Here is a 17,486-nt window from a genome sequence, read left to right on the forward strand (position 1 = left end):
TACATGTCTCTTTTTGAATTATGGTTTTCTCTGGGTATTTGCCCGGTAGTGGGATTGCTGTGTCATATGGTAATTCTATTTTTAGTTTTTTAAGGAACTGTCAAACTGTTTTCTATAGTGGTTGCACCAATTTACATTCTCACAACAGTGTAGGAGGGTTCCCTTTTCTCCACACCCTTTCTAGCATTTATTATTTGTAGACTTTTTGATGATGGCTATTCTGACCGGTATGAGGTGGTACCTCATTGTAGTTTTAATTTGCACTTCTCTAATAATTAGCGATGTTGGGCATCTTTTTACGTGCCTCTTGGCCATCTGTCTGTCTTCTTTGGAGAAATGTCTATTTAGGTCTTCTGCCCATTTTTTGATTGAGTTGTTTGTTTTTTTTGTTATTGAGTTTTATGAACTGTTTGTTTATTTTGGAAATTAAGCCCTTGTCAGTCAATTGGGATGTTGTTTCTATGAGTGAGTCCAAGCTGAGTGTTGACCATTTTATTAGTCTGCAAATAATAGAAAACTTGACTAAGTTTTTAAACAGTATGAACATTCTTTATCTCATCTAAGAAAACTTGAAGTAGATGGTCACTGGCTGCTTGAGAGTTGCCACCAAAGATATATGATCTTTCTAAACTTCTGATTTGCTATCCTTAGCACATTGGCTTTTTTGTTTTCATGCTTATTGTTTCATGGTTTCAAAGTGCCTGCCATAGCTCCGAACATTTCATCTCCCAACTTTTATCAGAGCACCAAAAACTGCTTCCATGGAAGTACCCTAGTCGGCTCTCCTTACATGTCACTGGCCAGGTCTAGGTCACAGGGCTGCAACGTTGACTGGCAAGGGGATGAGGGTTATCCCTTCTGTGTTAGACCACGATTCCTGTCCTGAGGTTAGGCTAGAACATGATACCCTCAGTGAAAAGCACAACTCTGTCAGCTGCAAGAGGAGGCTGCTAGGGAAGCAGCAAACAGTGTTTGCTGCTCTGTCCTCTACCAGCTTCTTTGGCTGAGATTGACCATTGGAACATGACCCTCAGGTTTTCAGTCTCTGAACTGGCACATCAGGTTAAAAAGTGATTGAGAAGTACACTTCCTGCTGTTGCTCTGCTTTTCCCTAAACACCAGCTCTAACCTAAAAAAAATTTCAGGATTGGTCTTAGAAAAAGAGTCATGTCTTCTCTGAAAGGAAAAAAGGAAATAAACCCTCCCAAAGATGGCACATGGTTGCATTGTTAGGAAGAAGTCTGACTTTGCCACCCCAGAAGGGAGAAGTCAGGAGAGGTCTTGGAGAAGAATTTTGCGGGCAGTCCTAACCCTTCACTCCTCGGGCTGCATTCAGAGCTGCCTGTCTTTGCTCAGAGGCAATCTTTTTTTGGCCCCAAAGCCTCTGGATAGAGGTTTACAAATTTGGTGAGTCTGTAATCCCAGAAGAACGTAGATCACAGTCCTTCCAGTAGTACTGAAGAGTCCTGAGATTAAAGATAAGTTTTTCTAAAATATTTTAAAGAGGAATTTGGCTTGGCCACAGAGAATGGTAGAAAGCAAAGCTGTATTACTGGGTTTAGTAGCCTGTGTCCCTGTAAGCCCTTATAACTCAGAAATAGAGCACAGCCATTGGAAGTTCCTAAGCAAACCCACATTATTTTTTTCCTTATTTCTCTCAACATGTGAGCAGTCCTGGTTGCCGGCCCCCTTTCACCCTTTGCTTTGCTTTGCCTTTTCTTCTCATCTGATGATTCATGTACTGCCACTCCTCTGTGCTCTGCCTTTTGTTTGTTGATTGACGCACTGATGTAATTTATGGGGGCAACAGATTTGCAGCTGGAGCTGTAAAATGAGTGGATGAAATTGCTTTAATTTATGCATTTTTTGGTGAATTTTCCCAATAATGTCAGTTTCTTCAAAAGCTAGTAGAAAATGGCCCAGTCACCTTTTCTTCTTTTGTCCTCTTTCAAGTCATCTCAAAAAATTGTCCTTCATATCCCTTTTATTGTATAAATGCCCTAGTTTTGTGAAATAGTATGCCTTACATTGATTTTCTGAATGTATTTTTAAACTGTCTTTAGATCATTTTACTAAACCTTATTCATATTAAAATACAGTTCTTTCCTGCATTTTATTCTTGCCACCAAGGCAGTTTAGAGACAGATTAAGTCTCTAAATTCCTAGAATGAACATGACTTTAGATTTCACTGATGCATAGACTACTGTGTAATACTTATGACATATTTTTTATTAGCATGTGCCCTTATTAAACCCTTATGTATTGATAGCTTTCTGAGAAAAGATTAATATTTTATTCCTTTGTTACTTCTTTACTAAAATTGGAATGTGTATCAATTAGTGATGCTTTCATCTGCAATTAACAGTACTTGAGGCACATGAAAAGGTGCCCAACATTGCTAATCATCAGGGAAATGCAAATCGAAACCACAGTGAGATATCTCCTCACACCTGTCAGAATGGCTATCATCAAAAAGAACACAAATAACAAATGTTGGCGAGACTGTGGAGAAAAGGGAACCCCCCCTACAGTGTTGGTGGGATTGTAAATTGGTGCAGCCAGCGGGGAGGGATAAATTAGGAGTTTGGGTTTAACGGATACACACTACTATATATAAAATAGATAAACAAGGACCTACTGTGTAATAGCACAGGGAACTATATCCAATATCTTGCAATAATCTATAAAAGAATATATATATTCTTTTTCAGATTTATATAAAACTGAATCACTTTGCTATACACCTGAAACTAACACAACATTGTAAGTCAACTCTACTTCAGTTAAAAATAAAATTGGTGCAGCCACTGTGGAAAACAGTATGGCAGTCCTTCAAAAAACTAAAAACAGAACTACCATGTGATCAGCAACTCCCCTTCTGTGTATATATCCAAAGAAAATGAAGACACTAATTCAAAAAGATAATGCACCCAATGTTCATAGCAGTATTATTTACAATTGCCAAGATATGGAAGCAGCATAAGTGTCCACCAACAGATGAGTGGATAAAGAAGATGTGGTATATATACAATTGAATACCACTCAGTCATAAAAAAGAATGAAATCTTACCATTTGTGACAACATGAATGGACCTAGAGGGTGTTATGCTTCATGAAATAAGTCAGAGAAAGACAAATACAATATGATTTCACTTATACATGTAATCTATTAAAAACAAAACAGATGAACAAACATAACAACAGAAACAGAGTCATAGATACAGAGAACAAACAGGTGGTTGCCAGAGGGGAGAGGTGTAGGGTGGGGAGAGAAATAGGTGAGGGAGATCAAGAGACACAGACTTCCAGTGGCAAAATAAATGAGTCAAGGGTATGGGGAATATAGCCAGTAACTATGTGATATCTTTGAGTGGTGACAGATGGTAACTAGACTTATCATGGTGATCATTTTGAAATGTATAGAAATGTTGAATCACTATGTTGTGTAATAGGAACTAACATAGTGTTGTAGGTCAATTATACATCAAAAAGAAATAAACGAATAAACAGACTCATAGAAAAAGAGAATAGATTTCTGGCTGCCAGTTGGGAGGGGGAAATTGGATGAAGGCAGTCAAAAGGTACAAACAGCCAGTTATAAGATAAATAAGTAGTAGGGGTGTAATGAAACACATGATAAATATAATTAGCACTGCTGTATGTTATGTATGAAAGCCATTAGGAGAGTAAATCCTGAGTTCTCATCACAAGAAAAAAAAAATTTTTTCGATTTCTTTAGTTTTGTATCTATATGAAATGATGGATTTTCACTAAACATTTTGTGATCATTCTTTCATGATGTATATAAATCAAACCACTATGCTGTATACCTTAAACTCATACAGTGCTGTGTGTCAATTATATCTCAAAAGAAACTAGAAGGAAAAAATGTGGCAGAAAAAACCATTACCTGATTAACAGTGGCTTAACCCCAAAGGGTATTTATTATTCATACTTAACAAGACGGTCAGAGGCAATAAGGACTTTGAGAGTTGGATCCAGCTCATTGTGTCATCAAGAACCCGGGCTCTTTCTGTCTTTCCATTTCCCCCCAGGCCTAGCATGCTGTCCTTTTGCCTTCACGCCTGCTGCCTCATTTCACAGGGTTACAGCTTTAGGAATCACATCCATGTCAAGGAAGGAATAAGAGTGAGGGGCTGGCACCAGTGGCTTCTCCTCTCAACCTGCCCCTTTCATCAGAAAGCAAAATCGCTTTCGCAGAAGTCCCCCAGGAGAGTTCTCCTTATATCTCAGTGACCAAAATATCACACAGCCCATCTTAGCTGCAAGAGTGTCTGGGAAAGTAAGTATTTGGTTTTATCAGCAGTGGGAGGGACATAGGAGAAGAAGGGCTTGAAAATGGCTTTTGATTGGCCAAACCTACAGAGTCTCTGAGTTGTCATCCTAAAATACACATTCCTGCATATATTTTCATACCCAGGAAGGAAATGCAGCTTAAGAGTATGGGTTCTAGAGTCCATATCCCAGCTTCACTTCTTTACTGTCTTGGACTTATCTCTGCCTCTATTTCCTTTACTGTAAAACAGGGATAATAACGTACCAATTGTATATGATTCTTGTGTTAATGCCCTCAAGTTAGCCTGTGGGCACCCCATAATGTAATCATTGTCAACCAAAGCTTGGCACCTCAACATGGCTACTGACCAAACCCAGAGCAAGCTTAATGACTAGCAGCTTTTCCCTACTTTTGAGCAAAACAACTTGAAAGAGTAGCTTCAAGTAGATTCACCTTCATAATTATTAACTTAAAACAGATATATAAAATCTCAATTTGACCAGAAAAATCCCTAAAAGACTTAGAGTTATAAAAGACTTTGCTGCCTTTGTTGGAACAATTTATAACTGAGCTGTTCTTTTGCTGAGAAAGAAAATACTTTAGGCCTTCTACAGATCCTTCATGTGTTGAAGCAGTATGATGAGAGACTTATTTTGACTAGAATCTATCAAATCGAGAATCTGAGACCCTTCTGTAATTTGCACTATGTACACAATAGCTCTATATAGTGACTCAGATACAAACTTAAGAAAAGCAGCACCAGTAAAGGTTAGAGAAAACAAATCTCTGCAGTGTTCTTCTCAATTATTCTTAGAAAAAGATACCCAGAGACAAGAAAATCAAGGAGCCGTTCAAAACATAGTAGACACTCAATGAACAGTTGATGAAAAAAAATGTGTAGAATAAAGAACAACATCAGGGAATAATTTGAAGTTTTGCAAGAAACCATAGTACTCTGAGAAGTTGGTAATCCTAGCAGAAAAGCCGTAGCAGGAAACCCAGAGCAGCTTCTAGGAAGTATTAGTGGTCCCGTAGGGGACAAGAGTACAGGTTCACCACCAACTGCTTCCTCAAGTTGGGAGTAAAGAACCGCACCCCAGCCAGGTTCAGGGGAGGCCTTGGCCACGGCCTTGTGGGGCGGCCCCAGTGGCTGCAGGCCTGAGCCTGAGAGCCATCTGGTCCCCAGAACCGGAGGCCACAGCTCTTCCAACTCACACTTTCTTGTGCTGAGTGTTCAGGAAGCAGGCTTCCTCCATCTCACAGCCATTCCTGCAGAATGCAGAACGAAGGAGAACTCACATTCTATCTTTATGTCTTACCGAATCAATGAAACCATCAGTCAGCCTCCTGAGCTGCCAGCCCTGCCCTTCGGGAAGTGAGCTCGCTGGCGCCTTGTGCCGTGTGCCTGTGACAGTATACTGACCCCTCTTCTCTGACTCCCTGCAGAAAACCCGCTATGAGATGTATGTCCGCCTTCTGAAAGAGGGGGGCCTGGAGCTGCTGAGTAGCAGTGGTGGAGGGGGCGCCGCGGGCCTGAAGAAGTCGCACTCCAGCCCCTCGCTGAACCCAGATGCATCTCCGGTCACCGCCAAGGTCAAGAGAAACGTGTCGGAGAGGAAAGACCACCGACCTGAAACTCCAAGCATTAAGCAAAAAGTCACTTAGAATCCATCTGCGGCCAGGAAGTGCTGGTCGTGGAGCAAAATAGAGTTTTTCAAGATCTTTCTGGTGAATCCGTGAATATATTTAAAACAAAGTCTGTGACTAAATGGTGCATTAGTAACCTTTCCTATTGTATATTTTTGTTAGTTTCTGTACAGATTGTCTCTTTGCTCTTGATTTCTTTGCTTTGATGATTTCTGCTACCTGATAACTAATGCACCTTTTGTGAGGGGAGGGGATCATGATTTCAGAATGGATTATGTATCGCTTCTCCCTCAGGGTTCTCTCATTTGCACTCTGCTCAGTTGTTTTGTGTGTTCTCAAATCAGCTGTTACACTTTTTATAAAGGTTAAAGATTTAATCCATTGTGAAACACTTAACTGGACAAACTTTGTAGTTTAGAAAATTCTAGCCAGAGTTAATATAAGCCTTTTCATGTGAAATCTTGCCCAGTCACAGAGGTGGAATCCAGCTCTCGCGCTCGCAGAAGTTCAGTTAAGAGTTACACTCACGGGAGGTGCCACTCCCCTGTGAGGCCTCATGCATCTGAGTGCTTAGTGTTGAGTCCGGCCCTGCTGGTGGGGGTAGAGGGGGGCAAGGACCTCAGGCCTGGGGAATTTAAGAAGCACGTTAGCTCGCTTGAAGTGTAGATTCCATTTCAGCCAAGCAAGGAAGGAGGAAGTGGCGTCTTTTGAAGGCTGAGGCAAGGTGGCCCCAAGTTCATTTTGTTTTCTAAAGGATGGTGGCAACAATGGACTCTTGGGGGCTGCAGCAGCGAGCTGTGATTTTGATCTGCAGGAAGTTGTTACCCCACTCCCACAGGGTCTAGACAAGGAATCCAGAGCCATCTGTGGTGGATACCCTGCCATCCGGGAATTAGGTTATTTTATATATATAGGCATGGTGTTGTCTCCTGGTTGTAAGAATTTGGGGTCTTCCTAACAAAATAATATCAAAATGGAGCCCCTTTCATTCTTTCCTTAATAAAGCAAAATAAGGAAGGAAAAAGTTGTTTTTCCCTATAGTTGTTTGGCAATAGAATGTTGATTCTTTACAATAAATCTGAAAGGAATAAAATCTGAAGGAATTATGGCTGGAAAACTGAGGAATCTCCTGGTGACAAACACAGAGTCCCTTAGTCTGTTCTTGTCTCTGTCTCTGTGAAGCCGCTTCACCCTGCTGCACTGAACTGTCCCCTAAAATAAATCCTTGATTCTAAATCATTTCTTTGTATCTGCTCAGAGCAGTCATAAGCTTATTCCAGGGACAATCCCTTTGAAATTCAGGGTGATAAACAGAACATTCTCTTACTGAGGAGAAGAAAGGAGTGAAAATTGAGCCCACTGTGAGTTAGAACTTTCTGATTTTGGAACCTGAAAACTCTGTGATCCTTAAACCTAGAATCTCCACAAGTTCAGAGCGAATGGAATTACTTTGAATGTTCTTTTCTCTCCCACAGAGATTTGCTCTTTTCTACTCGGTTTACTAGTTAAGGTGCTGTGTGACTAGAGGCTCAGGGACTCTGTGTGGGTAGCATGGCTCCGGGGAATTAGAGAAAACCTGCTCCTGAACCATGGTACTTTCTAGTGGTATTTTGTTCTGATGCACCAGCATTTATACAGGACTATTTATTAACATGCACTTCCTTCAGCTGTAGAAATGCCCATAGTTGCTGGTGCCCAGAAAAGGGAAACCCCTCCGTAAGGTTGTAGCTGCTTGCTTTGTGGTGTTTTTGCCACACATTTGAAAAACTCCCTCTAACCCTCTATCTTCTTTATTAGGTAAAGGCAGTGACTAAATTTGTTTCAAGACCTAGAAACAGGGTAGTTACCAACATGGCCCATGTACCTGATTCTTTCTTTGTAGCTTCTGACTGAATCCAAGGTTTCTACAAGGGAATCCAAGGTTTCTTCCTAGAATCTGAATCATCAGTGTGTGTGCTTTCTGCCTAGATCTTTATCCTAAGCAGAGGGGAGAGAGGTACCTAGACCATATCATCTCTGAGCTTCAATAACTAAAGAAGAATCAACATCCCTGACTGGCTTGAATGTGTGTGCTCCCAGTACGTGTGTGTCTGTGTATGTCGAATGTCTCCGTGTGTGTCACTTAGAGTCTGTACCAGACATGGAATGGTACCTTGCTGCAGTGTTTAGACACTCGAGCAGCTCTGAAATGCCCAGTGAGCGTCAGCACCACGACGGCGTTGTGCTCACTGTGTGACTCACTAATGTTATCTCCAGGAACTTCTGGATATGCTAATAGAGAGACAGATGAGAAGGGCACTTTTGACGCTGTGGTATATACTGCGTTCCCATAGTTTATCTTGAAAAACAACTGCAAAGGTTATTTTGTGAGCCATGATCCCAGACTGCCATTGTTAGGGGATGGGCTGAGAACATCTCCCCCTGAGGCCTCTGGACTGTCTGTTGCCAGTGCTCCTTGCAGGCCAAGAGCTTATCCTGTAGGAGACAAGGCCCCTTCTGTGACAGGATCCTGAGAGCCTTGCCCATACCCAACCAGGGTCTCCTTTGTGATCATTTCTTTCCCATGGTGTCTAGTCAGGAGACATGACTGAAGACCTTCCCCTTCACAGTTCCTCCACGTCTGCCACCCAGTTCACGGTACAGGGGAGCCCCCTCCTTCCCTTCTGAAGGTACTGCCCCCCATCCCTCACCCATCCCTTAGTACCAGGAGCCTTGCGATCTCTCTCCATCTAATAAGTTATTATTCCTCTTTGCAGAAATACACCTAATATTAATTTTTAGTATAGAAAATCTTAAGAGTCATCAAAATACCTTGGTGACGGTCTTGTTGCCGAATTGTCCATAGAAGCAGCCGTGTGTGGAACCGGAACCAAAGTGTCTCAGGGTGTGTTCCCCCACCTCACGTGTTGACATTTACAGGGAGGGGTCAGGATTTCCTTGTTAGCAATTGAAACCTAATTACTAGCATGCAAGAGTCTTTATTTTATTGCCAGCCATAGACATTATTTGAAGTATGCTTTTTACAGATATCATTTGCTGACTCTTAGTAATGCCTGATTAAACCAAGCAACACTTCTGCACATTTTAATTACCTCGTGTGGAGAGTCGTCTGGGGGACTGCAGTCCTGGACCATGTGAACCTTTTCTGTTGCTCTTGCGTAAAGAGGATGGAGAGCACCTGTGCAGGACCGTCTTTGCTTCTCCGGCTGTGATCCTCATTCCAAAGATGAGTGTTTCCTGGTCAGAAGTGACGTAAGGGAGTTAATTCTAGGAGAGAAAAATTGGCTGGCTCTCCAAGGCCAGTCTAGGGTTGGTCTCTTGTGTTTGTGTTTCACCCTGTGGCCAAAGCACAGAACCCCTGAGGCTGGAGAGGGGTTTACATACCCAGCAGGGAAGGAGCCTCCTGCCAGCCCTGGCCTGTTGTCCTTCCAGCACAGAAAGAGCCGGGGAAGACATTCTTAGGTAGGGCAGGGCTTGCTTTGGCCTTGAGCTGCACCTCTTCTCTGCCTTTATCCCTAATCATAGACAATTGGAAGAAAATTGACCTTAAAGAAGTTTCTCTATTGTCTTACTTTGAACACTTTCTTGGGTTTAGTTAGTGGTCACTGGAATTTGATTCTTTGGCATTTTTCCTTGTAGTCACCCGTTAAGCTTTTTTAAGGCCAAGTTCACAGGGCGTTCTCAGCCTTGTGGTCCAAAGCTCTGTAGTGTAGCTGTTGTGGACCGGGCCAAGGGTTCAGCAGGTGGGGAGCCACCTTCCTTAGCTGCAACAATGGACAACCTCCTGATCCCTTCACTTTTCAATTGTCAGAATTTTTGCAATTATAAGATTAGCGCTGTTAAACAGGAATCAACGTGGCACCCAGGACTTGTTCACAGTAGAGCCTGGTTAATGACTAGTGTGACTTGGGCTTAACTAGCACCTGCTTTTCTCACGGAGCATCTGAGTTACTCTGACAGAAGATCAGCTTTTGTAAGGAGATGAGCCTCTGGGCCTTCCTGGTTCCAAAGCTTTCTGGCTGTCTCTTCTCCCAGGCCAACAGTCTGCCCCGGGCAACAGGTGTCTCCATTGGCCTTGGACATCTTATAGTACCAAGTTACCCAGAGGACTTCAGAGACCAGTAGCTCACACAGAATAACCCAACAGTGATGAAAGGTGCTTTGTCACCACTTCTGCTCTCTTTTCAGTGTCTCACTCTCAAAAGGAGGACCAAGGTCCAAAGCCATTGCCATTTTCCTTTTGTGCCCAGAGTACCCAAAGCCCGAGCGGGAAGCCTCTGCCTAGGACAGTGAGTGGCCAGTGCCTGCAGAGAGAATGTCTTCAGAGAGAGAGTGCCAGTAAAGATGTGAATCTGCATGACAGTCTGTGAACTTGACTGCAACAGCAAGAAAATATCGCAAGTTAAGTAGTTGTATATACAGTAGGTTTCCTTAGGTCTCTTTGGCTCATCCTTTGTAATTTACGTGTGTATCTGTAGTGTTGCAGGCTTTTGGAGAATATTGATAGTATGTCAGGCATCAAAGAGTATGCCTTCTGTCACCTTCCAATGTCATAATTGTGGGTATTTATAGTTGTATGTATCTATATTGTATCAATGTGTAGATTGTACATCAGTATATGGCATATGTACATCAAATTTATTTTTGTCCTTAACCAGTGTGATATGAAAAGCAAGTAAAAACCTCATAGGATTGAATATATAATGCAGTTTTTGAGAGTCTATACAGTGGTACTGTTTTATTAAACTTAAATTCAAATGATATTTTGATTAATTTTTTTAATGATAAGATTTTATGCTAGAAAATTTCGTCTGTGAGCTTTGAATCACCAGAGCAAAAATGGCTCTGAACTAACTTTGTTAAACTATTTCAGTGTACTGTGTACAGTACCCGGGGTGGGGCTGTAGCTCATTATAATTTGAAATATACAGAAAGAAAGGGGAAAAAAAAAAAAACACAGGCAGCCTGTGCAGTCTTAGCAACTTCAGTATTAAGAGCACTTAAACATAAAGTCAAACTGACAATTTGGGGCTTATTACAAAATGTGATGCTTTAAAGCACACGTTCTTTATTGTTGTAATTAGTCCAGAAAAATAGAGCTTTCAGAACAATTAGCTAAGTGCCCAGCGTATCATTTATGTTCCTGTGTCAGTTTTACAGCAGCCCAAACCACCCTCCTAGCACTTCGTCCTCATCCTCTTCACCTTAAAGAACTGTCGCCAGCCCTGCAGCAGATCAGGGCTTCCAGAGATCTGGGACTGCCCTCCAGGCCTGCGGTTGCACAAATTAGCATCTAGACACAGGTAAAAGAATTTTAGGACAGGCTATGGACCAGGTTAAAACTTTAGTATTTTTATACTTAGGTCTCTTTTCTGGCCTCTCCCCAAAGAAGAGCCACTGGCCTTAGTTGTCTGAGCTTACTGCCTATCTTAAAGTATATAAGTATTAGATAACTAGAGATTAAAACTTTATTAGCCAGCATGTTGGTATATTTAAAGCAAAACTGAGTGTGTGTGAGTGAGTGGTTGAGTGCAGTGTATTCGTCTACGCACACTGCCTGTCGTTCCTCGTGTCCAGAGGGTGGGAGTCGTGGGCTGGGAGGCTCAGCTTCAGCTCCAGGCTGCAGTAGTAGTGGTGGTTACACTTGCGTTTTTTTAATTAACTCTGCAGTCTCAAACCGTTTTTGCCAATGTATCCTATTTCCTAATCTGTTTTTGACCGCGCTGTGAGTTGGCTCTGTGGCTGCGCAGCAGGGTCTCTGTTCCACAAGAGTGTGTTTCCTTCTAAGAACTATAGTGATTTGCAAAAGTGTCCATTTGACTCAGAAATCATATACAAAAGGAATATCAAAATTTAAAAGTTTCACTTTGGGGCTTAATCATTTGAAATGTTTGGACTTTTAATATAAAGCCAAGTAACCATTTGGCATGGATAATAACATCTCCTCTGCGGAGAGGATGCATGCTCATTGATTTTTAATGCCATTAGGACCCTTTCTTAAGCTGTAGGAACAAGAGTCAAAGTGAGGATGTGGGGAGTGTGTGAGCCTCTTGCCTTCCGCTGAGGGAGACGTGCTGTGGCCTGTCCTCCGCTCTGAGAGATCTGGCGCACGTGGAGCCTCGGCAGTGTGTACATGCACTTGCACACGTGTACACAGCGAGTGTCCTAAGTGACATAAACTTGAGACCCAGAGCGCCCGAGTGTTGCGAGAGGTGTGGACCGAGGTGACAGCGGCCCGCAGGCCCCTCCCGGGCGGGCAGGAGTTGGAGCCCCGCATCTGACCTTGAGATGCTGTGCGGGGAGGCAGGTGGCTGGCAGTTGGGGGATGCTCATCTCCTGTCTGGTGGACCTTCGCTCCCCAGCGTCCCGCAGTGGCTGGCGTGGCCATCGTCCCCAGTGGCGCTGCTGCTCGCTCCCTAGCTGGTTCCTTTGAGAAGGGAGTACGGGGAGGAGGGGGAACAGCCTTCCCCCCACCAGGCTCCCCTCTGAGCTGGTGGTGGGGCTGGAAAGGGGAGGAACCTGGCCACGATGGGTTTCCCTTCGCAGGGTGGAGGCTCAGCTTTCACGAATAGTGCTATAAAAATAAGCACCTTACTGTCAGTTCCTGAAAATGCTGGTTACTAGGGAGAATTTTGGAGTTTCCCTTACCATTTCCCCGAGCACCCCCCGGGGAGCCCCAGGCACAAGCTCAGTTCAGGACCCACTGTGGGCCTGGGCTCCTGCTGGGACGCCCCCTCAGAGGCCGGCATGCACCTCTCTGCAAAGAGGGTTTCCTCCCAGCCTCCCTCCTCCTGGGCTCCTAGGAGCCCAGGGTTGGTCCATGTGCGCCTTCCCTGGCTGCAGGGATCCAGCTGTCCTCATTGGCTGACCCTGCTGAGGGTGACCAAGTCACTGCAGTGACGCTTGACAAAAGGTATTAAACAATTCTCTGACTGAAGACAAGACTGCATATTTTGCCTTTGCAAGAAACAAGATGGCAGGTTGAACTATAACCGGGGATGGATGATCTCTTTGCCTTTGCACCTGGATTTCTGGAAATGGATAAGGTTTCGCTGCCGCGGAAGGGTCAAGGGACGCAGCCCGCTGCCGCGCGGTTCTCCCCAGGCCCCATGAGCCCTGCTGGGCAGAGGCCTGAGTGCCTCCGTGCATTCCTCCTCCCACCCCCGCCACCGGCTTCGGAGCCTGTTTCTAGAGCAGAAGTTGATGCAGTGGAGAGCTGGAACCGCAGCCTTGATTACTGTAGGGCAGGCAGAGGGCAGAGGTTTGTATCCTTTAATATAAAACAAGCTTTGAACTTTTCCAACCTATTAACTGGATTATGTTTACTGGGGTTCAAACTAATTGGCAGAGTGGGTCAGTCCCTTACCTTCAGAGCTTTCTCCACCAGTCACTTCAGTTTCATTGTAGTCCCGGTGCCATATGTCCCTGAAATCGTGAAAGTAATTAGTGATAAAATAGCAGCCTGCTCATTTTCAGTGGCCAGACTGTCAGCACTGGCCGACTTGGGTGAGCCCGTGGCACCAACTCCTTAGGAAACCTGTTCCTCCTCGCCCACCAGATTCGAGAAATGCTGTCTCCTAGAGAATCACGGTATTTATGGTGGTCATCTTTTGAATGGAACAGTAATTTATGTGGATACTGTTAAAGTGTTTAAAGAATATTTTGAAAATTAAGTTTACATTTTATGATCGCTTTATTTTTTATTAAAATGGTTGTATATAAATATTACCCTATCTCACCGTTGTTGAAGGAAAGCTAACCGTGCAGACCAGTGAGTCACCTGATGTGTATAGAAGCTGTGATGTATAGAGTACATTTCTCTACTGTATAAATGCTCATGAATATAACTCTTCCTGTGTTTTTATAAGTTGGGGATAGTTTGTTGTTTTACAACAACAAAATTTATTGCATTTAAATGGTTTTTATGTAATAGAAATCATGCAAAATAGTGAAGGATTTAAAATATGTATATGATATATGTAAATGTACAAACTTTAGAAAGAAATAAATCCAACAAATTTCAGTCATTTTGGGGAATGTTCTTATTTGCTTATTTATTAAACAGCTGGTTTGAACCCGAATTAATTAACAACTAACACAACACAGTACATACACCCCCTCGCATAAAAAGCCAACCACAAGCCCCACAGTGAGAGTTGGCTGGGGAGGTGAGAAAGTCACATTGTCAACCCTGCCTCCCTCCGCTGGGCTCTGTGAACCTGTGTGTGCGAAGCCTGCTGCTGCCTTCGTCAGGGGCTCTGAGGGGGGAAGGATGAAGCTTTTTGAAGTAATTTCAAGAATCTACACGAGTCCCACTGCAGCCTTCCCACCAAGGCAGAGGGGCCGAGGGGTGATTGTCACCCTAACGTGCAGTGCTCACCCCTGCTCTGTGGAGCCTCGTGTGTGCATGTGGGTTCTCTTAACCTAACTTGATGCCCAAAATAACATGTTAACTTGGAAAATGAGAAAAATAAAATTCCACCCCAATCACTTAACTTCTGCATATTGGAGATATTGGAGACCAAAACCCTGAGGAGTGACTCTCACAGGGATGGATGGATGGGGGGCAGAAGAGGGCCTGGGCTGCCACCAAAATCCCTCAAATGTGAATCGCCTTATACAAATACTGAATCATGTCGCACACATGGAAGTAATATGTCATATGTCAGTTACACCTCCATTTAAAAAATCCCTCAAATGTGAATCGCCTTATACAAATACTGAATCATGTCGCACACATGAAAGTAATATGTCATATGTCAGTTATACCTCGATTTTAGAAATTCAAAAACAAAACAAGCCATGAATCCTCACTGCCCAGTTGTCTGTCCTCTGGAGCTAGGAGTCTTCTGTATCTTGTCATATTGTTTGTTGCACAGTTAATAATATTAGAACGAAAGGAACTAAAGAGATCATTTTTGAAAGATGACATTCATAAGAGGAAACTAAAACACAGAGAAAATTAATATACTATAATGAAAAAAGTAGCAAGTCTAAAAACATCTTGTCTCTAGACTAAGTCCCTTGCATACACTGTGGGATTTTCCGGTGAGACTGCTGAGTCACTGTCAGCTTTTATTGAGAGGCTGTCAGCAGCAGGAAATACCTCTCTCCTGTTAGAGAAGAGTGTGAATTCTGGATGCTGTGCACAGTGAGCTTGACTTTAACTCTGGTCGTGGCTTTAGCTTGAGTGATAAGGAAGCAGCGGTTCCTGGAAGCCAACGTGGTTTCCCAAGGACAAACCATTTCAGACACATTCATTTCGAATTTTGTAAGATTAGGTAGATTAGAAAAATGCAGTAGGCAGAATATCTGAGCCATATCATCAAAGAATTTAACAGGGTCTTTAATGAAATACGTCTGGGCAAAATGGAGAAGTCTGATCTGGACTTTAGTACAGCTGGTGAGAGTGTCACCACGTGAACGGTGCTAATTAAAGGCACACGTCCACCTGGGCGATCCTGCTGCGAAGCTTGCCTTTTGGCCCCATCTGTTGAACATTTTAATTAATAACTTGACTAAAGCTACAAAAGGCGAGTTTATTAAAAATGTGTATGTCATAAAGCTGGGAGAGAATGATCATACTGAATGACAGAATCAGGATTCGAAAAAAATCTCATCAAGCAGGGAAATGGTGCAGATTAACAATGTAAACTGTAAGAGTGAAGATCTTACACTTCAGTTATTAAAAGAACAATTATCAAGGCCAAGGTAGGCCCTGGTGTTGCATAGTGTAGCAAACACCTGGAAAAGAAAGGCTGCGGCCTCCATCCCAGCAAGCTGGGCACCAGTGCCAAGGGTCCCGGGCACCCTGTGCCGGGACACAGTGTGGTTCCTAAGACACTGCCCTCCATCAGGGAGACGGCGCCTGCAGAACTTGCCCCGAAGCATGGGATGCGAACACAGCAGAGGGCGTAAAAGCAGCAGCCAGGATGGCAGAAATATGAACAGTGACGTGCAAGGAGAACCGGACATGCATGAGCTGGGGACGGCCAGCCCATGACAGACCAGGGATGTTTAAATGAGTCGCGTGTAGGAGGGAAAGGAGAGTCATGCTGCAGCAACCTAAGGGGTGACTAGGATTGGTTAGTGGAACTTACAAGGAGAAACACAACAGTGAACCCAAGAGAGAGCTGTCCACTCAAAGCTGCCACGACAGACAGGTCCTCCGCCCACAGGCGAGTTGGGGCGTGGGCTGGCGCCGGGGCAGGGGCTGGGGGCGGGCACTGAAGACCCAGAAAAACTTGCTGCGGAGGTTGGGTTGTAGAAAACACGGTAAGGGATGCCATTACTCGGAATACCCGGCGCTCAGGTGCGCGGCACCCTGCTGACCCCTCCGCACCCGCCCCTCCTTCCATCTCCACGGGGCTGGGTGCCCGAGCACCGACGTCCCCCACTTCCAGGGGAGGAAAGCCTGCATCAGGCCCCATGTCTTCAGGTCCTCCGCGGCATTTTAACACCTCAACAGCGTCCATCTCCACCTGCAGGAGGAACTGGCAGCAAACGGCCCGCGCTGGATCCAAACTCCCAGTCCCGCGGGGCATGTCTGACCGAACCGGTCTGGGGCGCGGCTGAGGCCCCGGGCTCACGCTCGCCCGACTGTGCCGCGCAGCCGGCTTGAGAACCGCCGTCCGCCGGCCCGGCCGCGCGTCCTTGGCCCCACGTGGACGCGCCCGGCCTCGGACCCTCCAGACCCGGGGAGGCGGAGGCCTGGGCGTCTTCCCCGCGCCCGGTGCTTGGCGCGCGCTGGGGCCTGGGAAGCCCTGCGGCCGTCCCGGAGGCTGAGCCCACGGGTGACGCTGTGCGCAAAGCTGGGACCAGAGGACTGCTGCTCCGGTCACTCGCGAGGCCACGGGCAGCCATCCGTCTGCTGCGTCGCTGGGCTCGGTGCACTGCTGCCCTGTGCCCGCACCTCTCCCTGTCCCCACCGAGAAGGGAGGCCGGGCCACCATCCCCGCGTAGGGAAATGTGCGCTGGCGGCGCCGCGGTGGCGGCGGCCAGGGGGCCCCTCGTACGTGCACGTGAACCCGGAGCCCCGCTCACAGTTCTCTGCGTCCTCGGCCTCGCTCCCCTGAGGCCCCCAGACCCAGCCTGAGGCCCGCGGCCCGGCCTGACCCACGCTCCCTCTGTCAGTCCCCTTTCCCACCCTCGCTGTCAGGACACCCTGCCCCTCCTGCCCCGACTAGAGGTACTTCGACCTCAGCTACGACGGCATTCTGGCCGTGCCACCAACATCCCTGAGAGGGGTTTGTGGCCTGGAAGAGTGCGTCCGGGGGAATCTTCCCCGCAGCCCGCCAGGGATGCGACTGCCGGATGGAATACAGGATGCCCAATTATATTTGAATCGCAGATAAATAACAATACTGACTGTAAGTATGTCCCATGCAGTATTTGGGACACACTTAGGCTGTAAAAGTATTCACTGTTTACCTGAAATTCAAATAGAACCGAGCATTCTATATTTTATCCGGCAGCCCTACCCGGGGGTTCCCTCTGGGTAGCATTTCCTCATGGAATTTACCCTTTCTTGGCCCAAAAGAG

At 45.2% G+C, this 17,486-nt stretch overlaps 1 protein-coding gene across 4 annotated transcripts in view; it reads left to right on the top strand.

The window, feature by feature from the left end:
- PSD3 (pleckstrin and Sec7 domain containing 3) overlaps positions 1 to 16,681 on the top strand; it is a 572,386-nt gene extending 555,705 nt beyond the window's left edge. For 2 of the 4 annotated variants that reach the window (XM_022571390.2, XM_022571392.2), the window contains exon 16: positions 5,745 to 16,674. In XM_022571390.2, coding sequence (XP_022427098.2) covers positions 5,745 to 5,963 — 219 coding nt within the window. In that variant the 3' untranslated portion in view covers positions 5,964 to 16,674. Of the gene's footprint in view, positions 1 to 5,744 lie in introns of all 4 variants that reach the window. The other 2 variants (XM_089903828.1, XM_089903829.1) reach the window with 1 other exon arrangement.
- Positions 16,682 to 17,486: the final 805 nt, after the last annotated feature.

The sequence above is a fragment of the Delphinapterus leucas genome, chromosome 21 (assembly GCF_059928025.1).
Source record: "Delphinapterus leucas isolate spDelLeu-1000000601 "Yukka" chromosome 21, BTC_Dleu_Yukka2, whole genome shotgun sequence".
NCBI lineage: Eukaryota > Metazoa > Chordata > Mammalia > Artiodactyla > Monodontidae > Delphinapterus > Delphinapterus leucas.